General features: G+C 32.8%; 1 protein-coding gene across 3 annotated transcripts in view; it reads right to left on the bottom strand.

Moving 5' to 3' along the window:
- LOC106120554 (protein FAM46C) overlaps positions 1 to 21,945 on the bottom strand; it is a 142,214-nt gene that overhangs the window by 18,514 nt on the left and 101,755 nt on the right. Inside the window, exon 1 of one of the 3 annotated variants that reach the window (XM_013315920.1) lies at positions 2,387 to 2,666. The exons of the other annotated variants lie outside the window; for them this stretch is intronic. Coding sequence (XP_013171374.1) covers positions 2,387 to 2,458 — 72 coding nt within the window. The 5' untranslated portion in view covers positions 2,459 to 2,666. Of the gene's footprint in view, positions 1 to 2,386; positions 2,667 to 21,945 lie in introns of those variants that run through there. 3 annotated transcript variants of the gene reach the window in all.

The raw sequence follows: 21,945 nt of genomic DNA, 5'->3' as shown, positions 1-21,945 counted from the left end.
CAAGGATGCAGCAATCACGATCACCTGAGCATTGGGTGCAACTAGCATCTGAACAATTCACCAAACTCGAACACATATGAGCTATTAAAGTCGCAATTAAAAAGAGTAACAAAAAATGTACAGTCAGGTGCATAAATATTACATTTACCTTCTTCACACACTTGTATACTCTTTTGGTTTTAAAATGTATGTAAGAATCTGTTCCTACGCTTCCGTTTAGAACATATAGGGCCGCCCCACGACGCCCACCTTAACGCCGCTACTGATAAAATAGAGTTTTTCTTTATAAATATGAATTAAGACTATTCATATTACACAATCGGAAAAGAGAAAGTTTTACATATAGATGGTTAACGTAATAATCACGGAATTTAAACACGCCTTCATTGATAGATTAATATTTAAAAATAGAACAAAAAAAGTTTGCAACATAAAATAGTGTAAAAATTATTATTAATTTATTATGTAGTTATTATGAGTTTAAAATGCAAGAAAAAAAATAATTCAGTCGTACTGGATACGCTAGTCTTTGTCCAATCCTGACAGACGACCTGGATACGCTAGAGTCTTTGTCCTGTCCCGACGGACGACCTTCATGAGCGAAAAAAACGCGGTAGGGAGACACCTCTAAAACGAGAAAAATATCGCGACTCTCGCTTCCAGAATCGACTATTTAATTGATTCCGTATAATAGAAAAAACCCCACTCAACCTAAGTATGTGATAAAAATAAAACTAACTAAAAATAAGTTGAGCTATATTGAACAATATGAACATACTTCAAAGTCGTAATTTGCGACTAAAAAAATAGTTAACGATTTCAAACATTAGACATAACCTCGACATACTTGATTTAATTTACTTCAAGCCATAGATGTGTAACGTATTTTCATGTAACATTTATAAAATTATCAAAGAGTTATTTTTAATGACCACATTTATTAATTCTGAATTAATACAAGTTAATGGATTTAGAGACTCGTGTAACATATCTCTTAGCAACAAACTGGTTTTTAATAATTTCACTAATCGCATCATTCGGACGTCACATATCTAGCTAACAAAGACATTTTAGTCTCAATCTTATTTATTAATAATGAATTTTATAAATAAACGCAATTTAAATACAATTAAGTGAATTTAATATATTTTATTAAAAGACTAGCTATCGCCCATGAATCCGTCCGCGCGGAATCTATAAAAAAAACGTAATTAATAGTCTATGTGTTCTTCCTATGCCTGTATATACAGAGTTACCTTCCCACAAACATCCATCCCATTAGCAGCTATAATATTAGTAAGGTATCTAGAGTAATAGGTTCTCTTTTAAATGAAAGCAAGTAACTTATCATTGTACAAGTTTGTTATTGAATCTTATATATAAATAATATTGGAGTCTAATTGATAATAATATAAAACTTTCTGGAAAGTTCCCAAATTGTCCATTAACACGGGTAATCGGACAATCGTTGTGATAACGCTGTCAAATAAATTACAGTCAACTCTTATCAGGATTATTGCAAAACTTTTCACTTTGCGAATTCATCAAATTTAAAAATATATTTGTGACGCAAAATTTTATGTCTTAATCACAGTATATCTAGTCTAATCGCGCTTTAGACTGATCTGTTTTAGACTTTGTCATAAAGATTACTTCAAAAGATGTAGAATTAATGAAGTACCTACTAACTATGCGAATGTTCTCACGTAGTGCGTGCGTTATAAAAATATGTCACAAACTGATAAGGTGACCACTTCCGCTGTTGGTAAGATTTCACCGTCCGCTAGAAACCGACCGCGACTGTACACATTAATATGCATAATATGAAATGCCGCATAACGCAATGCAAACGTTACATTACCACTGACAATGTCTAGCCACAAAACTCAAAACAATATTTTGTCAAACTTAAAATATAGGAAGCTATTTTCGTCAGAAGATAACTTTAGGAAAATCATAGGAATTAAATAGAATAAATGAAAAAAAAAGTTAAGTAAGAGGAGTTATTTATTCTACCCTCACTTTACGGAAATTTACATAGTTAAAATTTTACAAAAAAATACTCGGTTACTATAATTATTGGACTGCAAATAGAAAATATGAGTCACGTCAGAAGTGTAGTAGTTTCACAAAATCGATGTTGAATGTGTATTCAATGCAATGCAGTGCTGTGAAGTACATCTGCAATTCTGAATAAAGAAGCGCGTGAGTGGCGACGGCGCGGCGAGAGGCGACGACGCCTCGGAAAAGCGCATATCTTGGTATTTGCGAGATCTCGTGACGGTACACCTACGCGCGCTAAATAAAGCGTGAATTTTTTCACTAACACGGAACGGCGTTGGCCGAACGCCATACCACCATGCCGCCATCACATGATGAAGCTTACCTTCATATCGTCGAGCATGTCGCACACGGAGATCAGGGAAGCGGTGTCAGGAGTCACTTTGATCACGCCCATCTTGGATTCTGGGGTTCGACCACTGCTGGGCAACACACGGAGGACCGAGCGGACCGTTTACGTGCAGTTATCGAAGTGACGTCCCGATCTAGTGAAAAAGTTTACGAAGCGAATAACGCGTACTTTTATATTTTAGGAACAACGAGCGCGAGACGTTCTCACGCCGTGACCGAGCCGCGCGGACTGATGTAAACGACTACAACTCGACGCGCCAGTGAAAGGGTCGTGACGTCACGTACGATAACGCGGTCGCCCCCCTCCGCCCCGCAAACACTTGTTGCTACATCGACCGTCTCTCTCGCACCACACGTAAAGTGCACTCCATCTTGCTCATAGAATGTCAACTAAGTGTATTTTACTATTAATGTGTACGTGTTTTGATTAAGTTTTACTAAACAAATTTTGAGAAGATGATAAAAGCTAAATGTTGATTAAAACTTTGAATAAATGCATGTTGTTGGTGCTACGAAATAGCAAAGCAAGGGTATCGTAGTAGTAAGGATGGCGTAGTATTCCTGTAGACTTAAGGGCTACCTACGTTATCAGTTACGATTTACGTTACCCGGTCTATACTCGTAGAGGTCCGTCAAGGGCGGGAAGCGGCTCACTAATGAACTTTTAATTTTAGAAAGTAACATCTTGTGATTATTAAATGTTTAAATGTTTTTATAGATTTAAAAGGTCGTGATATATTGAAGTTAAATGTATATAAAGCAAATTATTTTTCGTCAAGGACAAATGTTCGGGAAGAGTAGATACTATTTTTTTATAACTAACTAAACAGCATGAATTTGTGTAAATGTTACTTGGTACATTAAGTATGCGATAAAAGTTTGTGATATATTAAATGTTAACTCATGTTTAAATAGGACTTAAATTTAAACATAGCCAGAGAGTTTACGGACGAGCATAATTTTATGTTTTTATTTAAACCAAAATATCATAAATTTTAAGTTAATGGCCGCATGAATAGTTTCGATAGCATTAGCGTTCTTAATTGATTTAAAAAAAATACTTTTTTTCGGCCAGTGTGTCCGGACAAAACCGGGCAGAGGTCGACTAAATTTAACGAGTTTTTCGCCGGAGCGTACTGAATCTGTCTGTTACATTGTCCTTGACCTTTAACTAGTTTCGCGGCGGCCATTTTTTATTAGTTCAAAATTTGAATTACGCAACGTCTGTCATACAGCCGTCAGGTGAGGAGATGATTTATGAACTGCGTATGCGACTGTCTTTTTTGTTTATTTACAACATAAAATATCGCAAATGCAAAACCACAGAAAAGTACTGAAAAGCGACTGACTTGTATACGTAGATATATAACAGAAACAAAATATATGTCGTTTTGTAGACAGATTAACGACGAGATTATTATTAGATTAGTAGTAGTTAACTTTGTGCTTAAGTTTATTATTAGATGGCTTAAAATTTTCATGTTTTACATAATTATTGGCAGCATTATTTTGCGCACGGTCACTGACATGTTACATAAATTGTCGTGAGCAGTCGCCAGTTAGCAGTGTTGATAAATATTATCAAGACAATTTTCCGTTGCCACAAACTGGCAGACTACCAAAAAACAAGCGAATAATGATTATAAAACATTAATCAACATTTACATAATATTGAATAAAGGATATTAATTGCAATCATTGCAAAATTTTTAGAGAAAAAAATATTTTACTCCGCCGGTGCGACCAAAGTTTAAGTTTGAATCTTGGCCTTCGACATAAGAGATCCTCGCCAGTTCTAATATAGTTAGAACAATAAAAAATTAAGAGCATAGAGTGTAAATCAGTGTGACATTCTCGTATCTACATTTGTAAAAAGATGAACAATGAGTTTTATTGTCGGAATTGGTTAAAAGAATCTTCGTTTTCGCGATAACGGAATATTTTTCTACTTGTATTTAATTCATGGAAACTAAATATAAAAATACACAAACAAATGACGTCTTTTTGCACAAACGATTTCAATGTAAGTAGTTATTAGAGATTGCGTTGTAAAGTGCGGTTTAATTGTTTCCAGTAAACCTGTGCCGTATAGGTTATTCCCCGTTAAAATATAATGATTTTTTTCTAGTTCATTACTAAAATTGATAATAATTTCTTTTGGATAAATGACTTCCAAAGAAAATCCTTGTAAAACCTTGTCCATCTCAATTTAAATATTGACTCCAAGGACTTTTTATTCTCGTGATTCCTTATTCCTTCATGGAATATTTTAAGTAACTAATGTAGCCAAACACAAACACACTAAAGAAATCGATAACCAAAACTTAAAAGGGCAATCTTTAATAAAAAATACATATAAAATACCGTGCAAAATAACATTCGATATATGAAGCCACAGTATACGACCAAAAAAATAAACACAATAAACAAACCGCAAGATTGGAGCAAGACTTGTTTACAGTTCAAAAAGGAATATAGCGAGTGACGGAAGAGAATTCCAGCGATCGGAGGCTCCGCGTTGTAGGACCTTGGCCGTCGAAACAGAAAGTTAAAAGCCGGAGAACTGGGTCGCAGTCTGTACGAAATACTGCAGCTAATTCACACTGATTACAAAATAACTAACTAAAAATGCTATTAAAAAAATCTAAATTCAAATCCCTATTAAATAAATCTAACACATAACAGTGACTCAGCACTTATAGCGCGATAAATTTAACCTGGCAGGTAAGCGAAACTAAAGTACTAATATTAAGTAAAGCTCAGTTAGGATCCAGTAAATCATCCTCCATAGTAAACAATCCATCCTCTCATCCGGAAAGTCAACTTCCACTTCCCATCCTTTCCTTATAAGACAAAGGGTGGGAAGGGAAAGAGGACTATATCAGACAAAACGCGAAATTGCTTCCACTTCACGCCTGTCTTCTATGTGGTCGTGGTATTACACTGGGAGAGCCAGGCCAAATCGTGCGAAGATGTTAAAGCGGGCTTTACCACTGTTAAAAAGCTTCCTCCATTAATAATTACTTGACATAATGCCGTATCATACCACAACTTTTTTTTATATCGTACCACTGTTGTCAACCGGGTTGTACGTGGTCAGAGTTAAAGCATATTTAAGCGTAGTATGTGGAGTGTACTATGTCGAAATAATATGTAAAGTTATTTACATATGTGGTCAGTAACAGGGCAAAACGCACGCGCAGCATTGTGAAAGAAGGATAGATAGAGTGGTATGTGGTAACACATTGAAAATTCCAATGTGTATTTATTTTATAATTTAAATGCATTTTTAAATTACGAAGCTGTGATTTACAACTGCAATGAAAATCTTTTGTTCGGTTTAATAAAGACATAATAAATTATATCCATAAAAATTGTTACATTTAAAATGTTTGAATAACCGTTGATTTTTGAGAACACAATCTCTGTTTTATACATATCGTCAGTCCTGTCATCTCTGGCAAAATGAGATAACAATTTTTAATCCGAGATTATAATCTCAGTAGCCCACGGTTAATTTATAAAAACTTAAACATGATTGCATGTTTGAATCATTTTGCCATTGTTAATGTTTAAGAACACGAAACATGTTTAGGATTAATTGAGAGTTTACACTGTGTAAACATGTTTAATAACATGTTATTATTACACTTCCTATCTTAGAATATAGAAATATTTCAGCTTTGAAATATTATCGTTATCATTATATTATTCAATTTAATATCTATAAAAAACAAGCTGTCGCCCGCGACTCCGTCCGCGTGGATATTTAAAAAAACTTAATTAGTAGCCTATGTGTTCTTTCAGACTATGTTCTATACGTATGCCAAATTTAATCGAGATCCATTCAGCCGTTCTAGAGATATCTTCAAACACCCATCCATCTATCCACATCACGTCCATCTAAACATTCGCATTTATAATATTAGTAAGTTAAATAAAAAGCAGCTCTTCAAAGCATAAATTCGAAAAAAAAACAATAAAAAAAATGAATAAATTGTATCCTATGTCCGTCTCCTGGCTCTAAGCTCCTCACCAATTTTCAGGCATATCGGTAAAGCCTTTCTTGAGTTATAAATAGTGTAACTAACACGACTTTCTTTTTCTATAAAATTATGCAAAAATGATTAAGTAAATGACAGATTATATGCACTTAAAGGCTGTATAATAAGGTCCAAGTAGTCTCCCGGATGTGACGCGTCCTTGTGCGGCTACGAAGCTTGCGATCAAGCCTTTTGTTAACTTTAAGCGCGTAAATTATTTTGAACTTAACTTTGTTTACATCCAGTATTTATTGATCAGATCATATGACATTATACAGATCGCATTCTTGTGTTAAATAAAATAATATTATATTTTATTAAAGGTGACAATGTCCTTCATAAAAAGTTGTAGAGTAACTTTTCTTTCCTTCACATTACTAATATATCTTTTGTAATATTATAAAAATGTAGTAAATACTACATTATATTACCAATTTACTTCTTTTGCCACAGATTAATGTGGGATATTAGACGTTTTTCCATTGTTTTCTGGTCACTTTTGGAAACTAGATATAGTAGAAATAGCTGTATTCAGCAACTCCGTTCGTGTTCTTCCAGACTATGTTCTACATCTAAATATCAGCGAGATCAGCCGTTCTGGAAACATCTTCATTCATCCATCTTCACTTTCACATTTATATTAGTATGCGGGATTTTGGCCACTTTTAAAATCTTTTTTTATGGCGTTTATATTGGCGATTAATATGTTTGGCGATACTGATATTGTCTTTCCATTTGTTGTATTAAACGTTTGAAGTCTTTGTGAGAACAGATAGAAGGCAGTTATAACAATGCAAGGCCGTTTAAATAACGATACAAATACATACTTCGACTAGTATAATGCAGTGCGTAAAGCATTAACATATTTCATTGTTTAACACTTATCTACACGACTGTACCACGTGGATTATCACAGTACTAGTTGTGCCCGCGACATCTTCCGCGTAAAATGCTGTCTTAAACGACCGAGGCTTGTTAATTGACTTTTTTTTTTCAGAGGGGAATGCTTTATGCATACTCCGCGCCCCGGGGGGGACGCGGTAGTTATGTGGGATTCTCCTCCATAGCGGAGGCATACCCACTAAACCCCTCTGATCCTCCAACGCATCGGGACGGGACCACGGGCACGCTTTCGCTCTCGTCCGCGGCCCCGTCTGCGCCACCTGCCGAGGCAGCTCCCTCTCGGTTGTTAATTGACTTAAAATATCATAACAAAGCATTCACATAAACTTTATCCTTCCTTCTAACAAGCCCTTTTTTCACGTTAAAAAGTAACCTATATCCTTTCTCAGGTTCCAGACTATCTGTGTACCGAATTTCATTTCAATCGGTTCAGTAGTTTTAATGTTAAAGTGAGATAGACAGACTGAGTTACTTTTAAATTTATAATAATTTAAAATACGTATTTCTAAGTAACAACATATCGAAAAATACAATGTTGAATTTTTTATCGTAAAAAATCAAGTTATTTTTTTTATTTACTTTGTAAAAAATTATTATTTTAACCTAAATATGAAATTAAATATTTGTTTATCCAGATTAATCCGGTTCATTTAATTACTTGCTTGGCTTGATTTTATATTGATTTATTTTAAAATACACACAGAATAAAACTCCGGCCGACAATAAACTGGTTATTTAAATATTAAACACTTTATTATAAAGATTAATTAATAAAAGTCAAATGGTCTTAAATGAAAGTGTAACTTATTTAAAGTGGTTTTATTTCGTTTAAGTTAATATTAAAAACTATGTTTTGAAAATTACCTATAAATTATATAAAAGGGCGTAAAGACTTTTGAATATTAATGTTTTTGCCCTCCGGGGTAATAAACACACAGCTGAGCAAGGGCCCTATCTGTTCTGCATTGCAACGATTCACTGTAATTTCTTTGTTTTTTTTGGTTTTTTCGCTTTTTGACTGTTATAAGTGTTGTAATGCTTTTGAACAGATAAAACGTCTTATTATTATTATTTAGAAGATATATCCATAATGGTTGTTTTTGAAGAATAAATGTTTTTTCCAGAATTAATGTTTATTTTTAATACCGCGTAGACGAAGTCGCGGGCGATAGCTTGCATTTTATATAAAAGTTATCATTCTATAAAAGATTAATAATATCACTGAGTATTTTTAATTAAAAAGTTTTATTAAAACTTTTTTTTATTCCAAATTTAAATAATTATTATTAAATGCGAGATTATTTAATTGAAATAATTAAGTTACATTTATTTATAGAAAACGATAAGGTCATTTATTTAGGTACTTTATGTAAACAAAACCGTTATAAATACGTCATCAATATTTATTCGGACAGAATTATAAATATTTTGTCCATTTAATATTAAACAATCGTCAAAATTCATGAAAATTATATTCGTTTGGAGATAAAATTTTTACGTAACCGACGCCCACGAACATATAAGGTAGCGATTATGGTAAATATTATTTTTTTATTTGTTTCATAAAAAATGTTTAAAAGGGAAATTTTTAACTAAGGTATTCCTTTTAATTCCTAAGAGAATTATTTTAGGTATTAATAGTTGTGTAAACGCAGTTAGATGTCAATTAAAAAAGTACAAAACCCAATGGCATGTCTTATTACACAAATAAGAAATCGATAGTAAACAATCAACTTAAGAATAATACAAAAGTTTCTTCGTCGAAGGCGACTTTCAAAATAATCGTACTTTAAGAAATCATTAAATATTGTCCTTCAAGGTTTTTATACGAAATAATATTAAGTGGAATTTAACGATCAAATAAAAATAAAAAAAAAAAAACGGAAAATTTCGTTTAATGTATACGTAACCATTAAATTTGACCTGATTTATTCTTAACGTAATAAGCTGATGTTGGTGGCTCAGGGGTTAAGCAGTTTGCAATCTGCATGTTCTGGGTTCGAATCCCACCATGTACCAATTTTTTTACGCTTAACATATTAATCCTACGTTCTTACGGTGAAGGAAAACATCGTGATGCAACATGAACATATCAGCGAAGAAATTTAAATATATGTGTGAAGTCAACACGCACTGGGCAAGCCTCTCAGTAGAGACGTATAGTAAGCTGATGATGGAATAAGCTACATTATTAAGACGAAATATGTTTAGAAATTTTTGTAATTATTATATTAAGTACTATTCAAAGTTTTGCTTTTAAAATCTTTAATGAAAAACCATTATAAGTAATTAATAGTAACGATATATTACCAAGATTATTTACCGAGGAAAAAAAATTAACACGTTTCGGTAGCAAACCGCTATTTTCTATCACAAAGTCCTGAGGCGTTGATTGGCCATGACATCCAAACGTGCAGATATCTTGGTTTGTGATAAGAGCTGATAAGAGACATCGCTCGGCGGGAGATAACTCCGTTGGTAAACAAACCAAATTTCATAAGAGGCATATCAAGGTCATCGGAAGTTTTTGTACCATTCGCTGTAGTGTTACACAACTGGTTTATTTAAGGATATTTGATTATATTTAAAAGCTTTCCTTAAACTGGCAAATTAAAAGGAATAAAAGAAAAATTAACTAGGCAACTTCATGTTACAAAAGCTAGTACCAACTTTTATAAGAATGACAATAAAGCGATATGCTTAGGTATTTACATTAGATGGAGAAAATATGTATTCATATTATATATCATCATCAGCTCACTATGTGTCCCCACCGAGGGACTCGGAGCCTACCCTAAGTTAAGGGTGACTAGGCCATAGTCAACCACGCTGGCCAAGTGCGGATTGGTTGACTTCACACATATCTTTGAATTTCTTCTCGGATATGTGTAGGTTGCATCACGATGTTTTCCTTCACCGTAAGAACGTCGGATCATTATACATATGTAAATCGAAAATCGAAAAAACCACATTGGTACATGGCGGGATTCGAACCCAGGACCTGCAGATTACAAGTCAAGTGCTGAAACCACTGAGTCACCGACGCTCTATATTATAATCCTCCTCCTCCTCTACATACTATATTTATTTAATAAATAATAGTATTATTTCTTCAATTATATGTTAATAACAGTTAATAAATTCGATTCAGTTAGTAGAACCTACAATTAGGTTACGTTTTTTTAGGACGAGTTTTTTGTTGTCACTTTATATAAAATACGCGACTTTATCAGCATGGAAATACTCCTAATTCACATACTTAGTTGTTCTGGAGTTGCATGTTAAAAACATACATACATAATATCGCATTTATAATATTAGTAATACAAAAGATTAGGTGCATACTAAAATTTTATCATTGTATGGAAAGATTTCCATTGCCTGATAAGTTTCAACTGCACGTTTAAGCAAGTTATATGTCGAAAATTTATTTATCTTATCAAAGATTGCCATTTTATATCATAACATTATAAATTTCAATAATCAAACAACAATAAATGTATTAGTTTGTTATTGGATTAATATCAAATAATATTTAATGCAAAGTGTGCTTTAAAAACAATGTAATCATTTATTCCTCAGCTCAAATAAGGTTTGTTTTTTAACTCGACGTTTGCGAAGTACTTCAAATACCATGCATTGTAAAACACGGAACCAATATACTATGACCCGTCGATCAAATTAGTTCATATTAATTGACATGGCGGACGTTTCCTTGTAAACATATTGTAAAATAAAAGAAAATCAATCTACATTTCTTACTGGCACAAAGGAAACCCGTTCGTAACATTGTAAAGTCGTATTAATTTTGATAATTTTTATTAAACACCTCACAAGTGAAGGGACAGTTATGAAGGATACATTCAAGGTTAAATATTTTATGAATACAATAAGTAAAATAAAAATCGTATCACAACCCTGTGGTTTATTCTGAAAGTTGTCCGTTTGACTAAACGTTTTGCTGTTTATTTAAATATTAATTCAAATAGAAAGGTTAACTTCGTTTAAGTAAAAAGGTCAGGATCTACACGATTCATCTTAAATTAATTATTGTTACCGTTTTTCATTATTTTTCGCCCGGATATCAAGAAGATTAACTTTTTATATAGGTCAGTTTGTATACTTTATTTTATACTAACTGTCGCCCGCGACTATGTCTGGGAGGAATTAAAAAAAACCTTAATTAGTAGACTATGGTCTGGAAGGACACATAGGTACAATAGAACATATTCTATATCTATGCCATTTCAGCCGGATTCGTTCAGCCGTCCTGGCAATACCTTCAAACAAATATCCATCCATCTAAACATTGGCATTTATAATATTCCTCCTCCTCCTGACATCGCCAAAATAGTAGTGACCACTGCCCATAGAAATCTTTACTTGCAGATGACCTACCTTTACTCGACGGAGGAGGTGATGCTTTAAAATACACTATTTCCCTTCCTATGCGTCTCCTACTCCATCAAATATATTTCCCCTTCTCTTTCCTCTTCCTCACTAGTACGGTTGTATGGACGTTTTATTTGAAATTATTTAATTTGTGAACTGTTATACGAATCATACAACGTATTAATTTTGCATACTTCCGTTTGACGTAGAAATGTGTTTTGTATGAAAATGTGTGTCTGAAAACATATTTAAATAATATGTTTAATATATTTGGTGATTTAGAGTTGACGTACATATATATTTAAGTGTCTACACCTGTAATAACAATTACTGAAACGTTGAGAAACTGTAGATAAATAATTTCATTGTTTTAAAAATTGTAAATGTTTGTTATAGTTAAGTATGTATATAATGAACATGTATATTTAATAAACTATTTTCATTATATTTATGATGTACGATAAAAACGCTTATGTAGTTAATTTAGGATTTTTGTAATAATTGTAACTTGATGGAAAAATTTATTGAGTAACTGGCTGTAGACCGTGACTCCGTCTGCGCGAAATTATGAAAAAGTAATTAGTAGTCTACGATTTTTTCCAGATTATATATTCACACATCTATTCCACATTTCATCGAGATCAATGCAGCTGTTCTGAAGAATTTTTCTAAGGAGCATCCATCCATACATTCACATTTATAATATTAGTAAGATATTTATTGTGTTTGTGTTCTCTTTAAGTTTGTATATAAGTTTTGATAACATACGTAAAACAAAAAAATGTAGACCAAACATTGTTGTCATGCATAACTGTGTTGAACGAATGAAACTTACATACACATTTGTATGTATGTGAATGTAATTAAAACTTTATTAGCACCCTATTGAAGCGAAGACAAGGTCCGTCAGCGAACACATGTTCTAACTAATTACATATCGTTCTAAAAAGCGGTTATTATGTTAATCAACATTTTAACATCGTGGCCGTTGAACCGAATCTAATAATATTAGCATAATAACGTAATATTTAAACAGTAAACTCGCTTTTCGTTTGACGGAAACAACAAACTGATCAACCGGAGAAACATGGCTTTCACTATTACAATATTACGGACTTTTGAATTCACATAAAAGAATATTAAAAAGAGACAGGTGTGACTTTTTTATATCATAAGGCGGCAAACGAGCGAGCGGCCATCTGAAATCGCTGAAATAGCGAAGTGACCGTTGCCCATATACATACGCAATTGCATTCGCGTTGCCTACCTTTAATCAACGGAGGAGAGGATGCACAGAATGAAAATAAAACTTATGAATATTAGAGGTTACAGGTATTAAAAACAATACTACAATAACAAGAAGCCTATAAAAATGTTTAACACTAACTAAGTTATAAATAACTAGCTATTATCCGCGACTTCGTCCGCGAGTAATTAAATAAAATATTAGTAACCTATGTAAGCTTCCAGACAATGTTCCATATCTATGCCTAATTTCAGCCAGATCTATGAAGCCGTTCTGGAGATAACTCCTAATATCCATTCATGTAAACATTCGCATTTATTAGATAGAATTAAAGATAAGATTACATTCTATAGTAATATTTTAGCCGGTCTTTGTAGTTCTAATTTGCCTACTCCTTATAAGTTAGTTTTTTTTTACAGGATAAAAGGAAATTCAAAGAATGTTTTAAGTTCCGACCTTAACACCAATACAATTTAGAAAGTATTGTCGGCTCGCAATGATAAAGAGAAAAACTGCGCAATTAGAATTTGAAGCGACTGATAAGGTAAGCAATTATAGTCGCTCGTAATATCTTTGATAAGTAATTCTTGTAATGCCGACCTCATTGCCAATATTGTAAACGAATTCAAGAGACGCAATAAGTATGAAATATTTACTTCTAATTCTCGTTTAATTTATATCAAAATTTGGATAAAGACTTATTTTAAATTATAATATTATCAATTTTAAAAGTATAAAATGTATAACCATATCTTGAGTCCGAGATATGTTCGTAAAGGCAAATAAAACGCTCACAGCGCCTTTCTAACTGGGTCGTGTAGTATTGCTTATCAGTCAAAAGTAGGCGCCTATAAAATAAAAATTTAAAAATGGAATTAAAAAATGGTTGTTGCAGTATTCGCGGAATTAGAATTAATGCAAATAAATATAACAATTTAATTTCTTGTTACGAAATTAATTTAAAACTGAATTATTTATTATTAAAATTAAATAAATTCCAATTAAATTGCACAGACTAACTATAAAGTAGAGGCATCATTTACATTGTTACGAGGCGATGACAGACATTTAATAGAAGCGTGTCAAACATAATATTTTCAATTTATATTAAAGAGATATACGAAAAGCTAATGTGACCTTTGTCGTTGCAGGCGAGGCCGCGGAGCAACCGGATTCTTTTATTGTAGCCGGCCTTGCGCATGTGGGCCGATATGATAAACTTAATTCAACTCATACTTGTAACTATTTATTAATATAGAGTAAGTGTACTATATATAGGGTTGGCAACTTTCAAGAAACGCTGATTAAGATACTGGTGCAGGTAAAAACAGCGACTTGTTAATCCTTGATCACACTTACCGTGGGTTTTTGACATCAAAATTCCCGTTCAAAACATATCGTCATCCCTGTCTTTATCTTTGAAATGTTTGAGATAACAAAACATTTTTAAAGGAGATTTTCGGTCTTAGTAATCCAAGGTTAGCCATCGATTTAAAACGCTAAGCCAAAATATGCTCACCTTTAGTTCACCAGTTTAAACCAAATGAGTGTAGTCGGCTTTAATAGAAATAAGCATGTACTTATATTACTTATATTTGTAAGTTGAAGTTAACTTTTTGTATTTCGTATTAAGCGTGTGGGTTGCTAAGTTGTCTTTATAATATTATATTTATAAAATACACAATTTATGCTAATTGGTTAGAACTTTGTCATAGACATGTCCGATTTTACGAAAACGTGTGACAATTATTTGAAAATTTTTACAATTCGTATGTATGCGAATATTAAGACAAATTTAACAAGGTGTTATATACAAGAAAATGGCTAAAAACATTTAAAATAGGTACCTAATCATCATCATCTACGTCCCCACCGAGGGGCTCGGAGCCTACCCTAAGTTAAGGGTAATTAGGCCATAATCAACCACACTGGCCAAATGCATGTTGGTTGACTTCACACATATCTTTGAATTTCTCCTCAAATATATGCAGATTGCATCACGATGTTTTCCTTCACCGTAAGAACGTCGGATAAATGTACATATGTAAATCGGAAATCGAAAAACACATTGGTACATGGCGGGATTTGAACCCACGACCTGCAGATTGCAAGTCGAGTGCGTGACTCCTGAACCAACGACGCTCTTAGGTAGGTAGGTACCTAATATTGTAAATATCTTATTTAATTAGTTATTTTACTGATAATATCTATTATAAATAAAGATTACTCTTTCAATACTCTACAAAAAACTATAGTATTGTGTACGAATTCAAATTGACTTAATGAATTAGTGATTTCCTGAGTTTTCCAATTGTTCCTACTTAAGTGAGGTTATTGGTTAATTAAACGATTATAAATTGCTTGAGCACTGATGCGTGTTACTCGATAGTCTTGATCGTTTCAACACGATGCGTTGGCAAGGCTCAAGTTATGTTAATCCTATCATTATTCAAAGTTTCCATTGTATGTAAAGAAATTAGTAGGATCTGGGTTCGAATCGATCGATCGAATAAGAGGGCGTTAGGATTTAAAAAGATTTTATATATTTATTGAGTTATATTTTCTAAAGAATTTATTACAATGAAAAGATATTAAAGCTGTATTACATTGTCCTTACAGTCTTTTGTAAATACACGAACAATGTTGCTCTCTTCAATGGATTTCCAGTAAATAAATAAAACATAATTGATTCGTATTTGGAACGAGTACAATAAGATTCTAAAATATTCGTACAATGTTATACTTAGTTTACTTATTTGCCGATAGATGGCGTGATAACAAATTTAACTGGAAAATATTAATTTGTTACACTAATGATTGAAATAATGAGATAAAGTGTGCGTAATCATAATTAGTTTTATTCTATATAATTGTGTTTTATTTTCCTCAAAGGAAAACCTTATTTTTTAGTTTTTTTTTAAGTTAACACGTCTGATTTTTTGCTTGTATTCGATTACATAATCGAAATGAAGCAGTGCTTTAATACACATACCGTAATGTATAAAAACAAATAAATTACACATCTTTGTAGTTGTAACGCAATTAAAACAATGTAATATTTAAATTAATGCAAAATCGATTAATTTAAGTCTGCACAAGGTAACAAATATAGAAACAGGCGTTAGGAAGATAAGTGTAGATGCGTTTTACTTAAATTATGTCTTAATTTGACTGTTCAAAAGTTATTTTAAAAAATCGTGCTTCAATATTGAAAACAATTTTAATATTTTTATGCCTAATGGTGACACCATTGTTAACTCCTGCCCTTGTAACTCCTTACACCAATATTGCCGTCTCACTCATTATCCTTAAAAAGACAGAGATAACTATAGTGTTTTTATACATCTATGATTACAGAGATTCGAAACCGATATCAAAACTAGACTAACACGAACCTCTGTATTTGCTTACAAAGATAGAAATCATCATCAGCTCTATATACGTCCCCTTCCGAGGGGCTCGGAGCCTACCCTAAGTTAGGGGTGACTAGGTCATAGTCAACCACGCTGGCCAAGTGCGGGTTGGTTGACTTCACACATATCTTTGAATTTCTTCTCAGATATGTGCAGGTTGCATCACGATGTTTTCCTTCACCGTAAGAACGTCGGATAAATATGTAAATCGGAAACAGAAAAACACATTGGTACATGGCGGGATTCGAACCTAGGACCTGCAGATTGCAAGTCAAGTGCTTGACCACTGAACCACCGACGCTCCTAAAGATCTCTAAAAGATAGAAATATATCATCGTAATCTTTTTCAAAGAAATGCGTTAATGTCCATCTTTCCCTATTGAATCTATGTAAGTGGGTCAAGTGTTTACAATGACCATCTGGATTATTTTCACTTGCAAATCATTTTAAATCTAGATCACGCTTCTGTACAATTGCCTTAATAATTATATTGTCATTGTATTGTTTATTGATTGTTAATTAGTGTAATGATGAATAAATTAATTTGTAATGATGACGATTTTAGTGACATCTGTTAGCGACAAAATTAAACTATCGGAATGACTTAAAATATTTAAGTCGCATTTAGATTAATAAAAAGGCAATTAAATAATAATATTAAAATACATTTGATATCCGAAAATAAAATCTTATAAACAATAGGCTTTAGTAACTTGAAGGAATCAGGTTCCTTGAAAAGGATAGATTGAAATTTGAGCTCGAAAAAAGTTTTTTTTTATGAGCCATTTAAAATTCGTAAGTAAACAGGAAACTTTTGAAATGTAACCGAGTTTTGGTCTGAAAAACGATACGACTATCGAGTTCGGACAAAGTTTTAAAACAAAAGATATTTGATATGCATATAAAACCAGTTAACACAAAATGTCCTTGAGGAATTCACAAACTAGTTTCAAAAGAAGACTTTTATTCATTTCTATCTCTAGTTTATCTACGTAATCGTAAATGTTGTACCGATATGCTTGATAATCTATACTAATATTATAAAGCGGAAGAAACTACTGGTCCGGTTTGAAAAATTCTTTTTTTGATGGATAGTCTATTAATAGAGGAAGGCTTTAGGCTATATAACATGACGCTGCGACCAATAAGACCGAAACGTCAGTGAAAAATGTTGCAAAAACGGGGAAAATTTTTCGTTAGTCTCTCTAAAATTCTAGGCTGAACGGACTTATCTTGCTCTTGAAATGTTTGTGGAGGTCTAGGGAAGGTTTAAAAGGTGAGAAAAATTCTAATAATTGTCGGAATAAATATATTTTTTTTCATTTCACGCGGACGGAGTCGCGGACAGCTAGTTAACTAATATTTTTCTCATTCATGTGTTTCTATAAATATAAAGTTTGATGGTAAATCACGCATGTGTTACATTTTAACACATTCGGATACCACTACGCTATTTTATCGAAATCCAGTGGCCACTTGTTTATCACCTACTACTATTGTTATTAATTTTAGTTTGTTCGGAGAGCTATTGTAGCGAAATGAAGTGACCGCGTGGCAACCTGCTACTAATAGAAATGATAATTAAAACATATTGAGTTGTACATAATCATAAAACGCGTGTATTATACAATGTTTTTTAGTCTGTGGTCATATCGATTAGGTCGCATCAAATCTACGCACTTGTGATGCCATATAAATAGTAAAAGTAGGATTCCACTGCCACGATAAATGTATTAATAACATGTTGGTGTCTCTGTTGTTGTCAAGGAGAAAGAAAGAGATGATAATATGGAGTAGTATGTGTTATACCAGTGTTGTTCTACTGTTAGGATGGCAGTGTACTTGATTAAGATGCGTGTGTATCGTGCATGTTTGTTTGTCATAATGTTTATATTGACTTGACCACGAGCCGCAGCATTCAATGTCAAATATCGTTCGTTGACTGCAACTAACAATGTAAATACACCACAATGTAGTTATCTATGTAAACTATAATTTAATTGCATTACGTCATTTAAAAAAATATAACAACTGTGGGTCTATCACGAATATTTGTGACAATTGCTATCGTACCGTTGTTAACAAAATTTGTGCAACGGGGCGTAAAATACCAAAAATCTAGTACTAATTTTGACATAATTTAATATTACTATATAATATCGTATCGTAAGTCCAGGGTTGGATCTAGATAAAGATTGAGAAAATTGGATAATCTTTTTGTCAGAGGCAAAGACCCACTCCGGCTGCGATGCTCCAGTCTTTTAGTTAAAAAACGGAAAAAAATGTAAAAACTTACCGTTGATTATAAATTCTTTTAAAATATATAATAAACTTGCTACAGTTAACTTTATTCATTTTAGATTAATAGTATCGATTATTCTTAAACCCGTTAATTATTATTTACTTAGTAAGAACTTGTTTTTATATAATTTAATAATATTTAATTTTGGCCTTCATCAAAATGTAATTAACCGTAAATGTTAATTGCTATTCTCCACTTACTTTGACGTAAAAATAAACATTAAAATATAAAATCACTAATAAAATATAATTTATACATCTTTATTATAAGGATATTGGATTTAATTATATTTATAGAAATTATTATTGATAAAAATAACTCATCCACTTTCAATTGCAATTTGCAAAAAAAGGTTGATCTTAAAATTGTAAATTTACTTGTATACTCCTATAAATGATAAATGCTTTATTTCAAATAATAAGTTGTTCTTACTATAAGAAAGAAAATCCGAAATAGAGCCATTGTATTGACTCAACACTAACCTTATTAAAATGTTAACGTTTATGTCCCCTCACTATTCATTATGACACTGGACTTGGTAACGAAAGCACGTCATTCGCGCCAAAGAATTCTAACTAATAATGTCTAAAATTACTAACTTGTTTATTAATAACAGATTCCGATTATTTCTCTTACCTGTAAATAAAAATAACAGTAAATTAGTATACAAAAAAGACAATAGTAGTTTTCAATATTTTCCTTCCAGTAAAAAAATCGATTTAGACACGGTCTATGTGTTATTTACGTGTTATCAATATTTTTAATTACTTATATAAAAACAAAAATAATTCCCACATATAAACAATCATCTCATTTCCGGTACATAAACAGATAAAACAAACTTGTTATCATTTGTTTTTCTTAAGAGATATTAATACTTATAATTTTAATTAGTAATTTATATTTGTTCTCGTATTGTAAACACATTTAACTTATTAATAAGTTAGTGTTATTAAAATAAACGAGGAAACACTGAAAAAACTCCGATATAGATAATTAAAATAACAACAAAGCAATAAACAAAAGTATAATAAAACCTGCGTAAAAATTTACAAGTTTCATTCAATATGAAACTATTAATAAACATACTATGATCTTAAATTCTATTATCATCTAATATATAAAAGTCTCGTGTGACAATGTTACCATACTCGTGCGTGATCTCTTGACCGATTTGAGAATCGGCTATTATTTTTTAATCCCGCGCGGACAGAGTCGCGGGTGAAAGCTAGTAAAAATGTTTATTTTAGGTTACGAATTATAGAAAACTTACTAATAAAAACTTGAACTTTCAATATGATATGTTTCTTTTATAAATAGTATCATTCCAACTTGAAAAAGTTGAAATGATTGATGTACACGAACAATGTGACATTTTCTCAGACCAGAAGTAATAAAAAACAAATTACTCTTCTTCAAAAAAATAACAGTAATCAACAAGTCGTCAGCAATCGAAAAATAATTAATAAAGAATGGGAATATAACATTTATTATTTTAATTAACTTTAACATAATTAAGAATACATAATAAAACATAAAGTTATTACTGAGATCGGTACTCTGAAAGATAAAAATGGATTCCATGCAAAAATTATGCTGAGCAATCATAATTGCTTCCTTAGTAAATTCACGGATATTCAAATTGAAGCACCAATAGCCTAATGGTTAAGGATACGGATTTCCCAACATGAGGTCGGGGGTACGAATCCTGCCTTTGACTATTGTCGTAATACATGTCCTATCACAAGCCTAGAGCTTGGGCCGCGGACGAAAGCAAAAGCGTGCCCACGGTCCCGTCCCGATGCGTTGGAGGAACAGAGAGGTTTAGTGGGTATGCCTCCGCTATGGAGGAGAATCCCACATAACTACCGCCCCCCCCCCCCGGGGCGCGGAGTATGCATAAAGCATTCCTCTCTGGAAAAAAATAGCCTACAGCTTAGTTGGAATTGTACAAGAAATATTAGTAAATTAACAAAAAAACTGCTTATATTTTAATTACAAGAAAAATATTCAAGAAGTTGGACTTCTACAAAAACGGTATTACAAGATAGTTATACTGACAATTGTTTATCTCTGACAACACTATTTAATAAAATGCAGGTACAGCATACATTTCAAAAGAAAAACATTTTATGAATAAAATCCACGAGTTTTCTACCGCGGCTCGCATAGGCTAAATGTTTAGGCGTGGGCGACCTGCAGGAGTGACCCGAACTCTGGTATTTGGGCAAATGGCACGGGGTTCAAGGTCACGGCGGAAGGTCGCTGCATTTGCGCACCACTTCCTTGTCCCTGCCTCACACCACCACACCCGCAATGAACCCCGCTATTGATTTTAAGCTCGGTTCAAGCGTTGCATTGATACAGGAAACACAAATAGCTATCTGTTTCTATTTAATTCTATGTATACGTAAGTATTTTTGTTGCCAAATTTGCGGGTCGCTTCCCAAGATGTGTCATTTCCTTGCAATCTGCAGGTCCTGGGTTCGAATCCCGCCATGTACCAATGTGTTTTTCGATTTTCAATATACATATGTACATTTATCCGACGTTCTTACGGTAAAGGAAAACATCGTGATGCAACCTGCACATATCTGTGAAGTAATTCAAAGATATGTGTGAAGTCAACCAACCCGCACTGGGCTAGTGTGGTTGACTATGGCCTGGTCACCCGTAATATAGGGTAGGTTCCGTGCCCCTCAGTGGATAATTTTTGAGAAGTTTTTTTTTATTATTTATATTATTTGGTGTTGTATATCTCCTTTGAAGAGCTACAATATGGTTGAGGATGAAATATAAATCCCCGTTTCAACAGACAAGAGATAAACTTGTCTCTCATTTCAATTATTTCCAATTTAACGATGATAATCCGTCCCTGGGTGGCCGGTGCGGGCAGTGGCGCCATCTGTGATCCGGCCTGACGTTTTCATTGTTCCTAAGGATGTACATTGTCCTATGAATTTATATTAAGGGCTTATAAAATGATAAATGGTTTGTCGAAATTTAATTATAAATTACCACATTTAATAATGAATAAACGGTGAAGGAAAACATCGTGATGCAACCTGCACATATCTGAGAAGAAATTAAAAAATATATGTGAAGTCAACCAACCCGCACTTGGCCAGCGTGATTGACTATGGCCTAATCACCCTTAACTTAGGGTAGGCTCCGAGCCCCTCGGTGGGGACGTATACTGAGCTGATGATGATGATGATGATTAATAATGAATTT

This window comes from Papilio xuthus, unplaced genomic scaffold (genome assembly GCF_000836235.2).
Source record: "Papilio xuthus unplaced genomic scaffold, Pxut_1.1 DF829129.1, whole genome shotgun sequence".
NCBI classification, from domain to species: Eukaryota; Metazoa; Arthropoda; class Insecta; order Lepidoptera; family Papilionidae; genus Papilio; species Papilio xuthus.
This window is presented reverse-complemented; position numbering and strand designations above follow the sequence as displayed.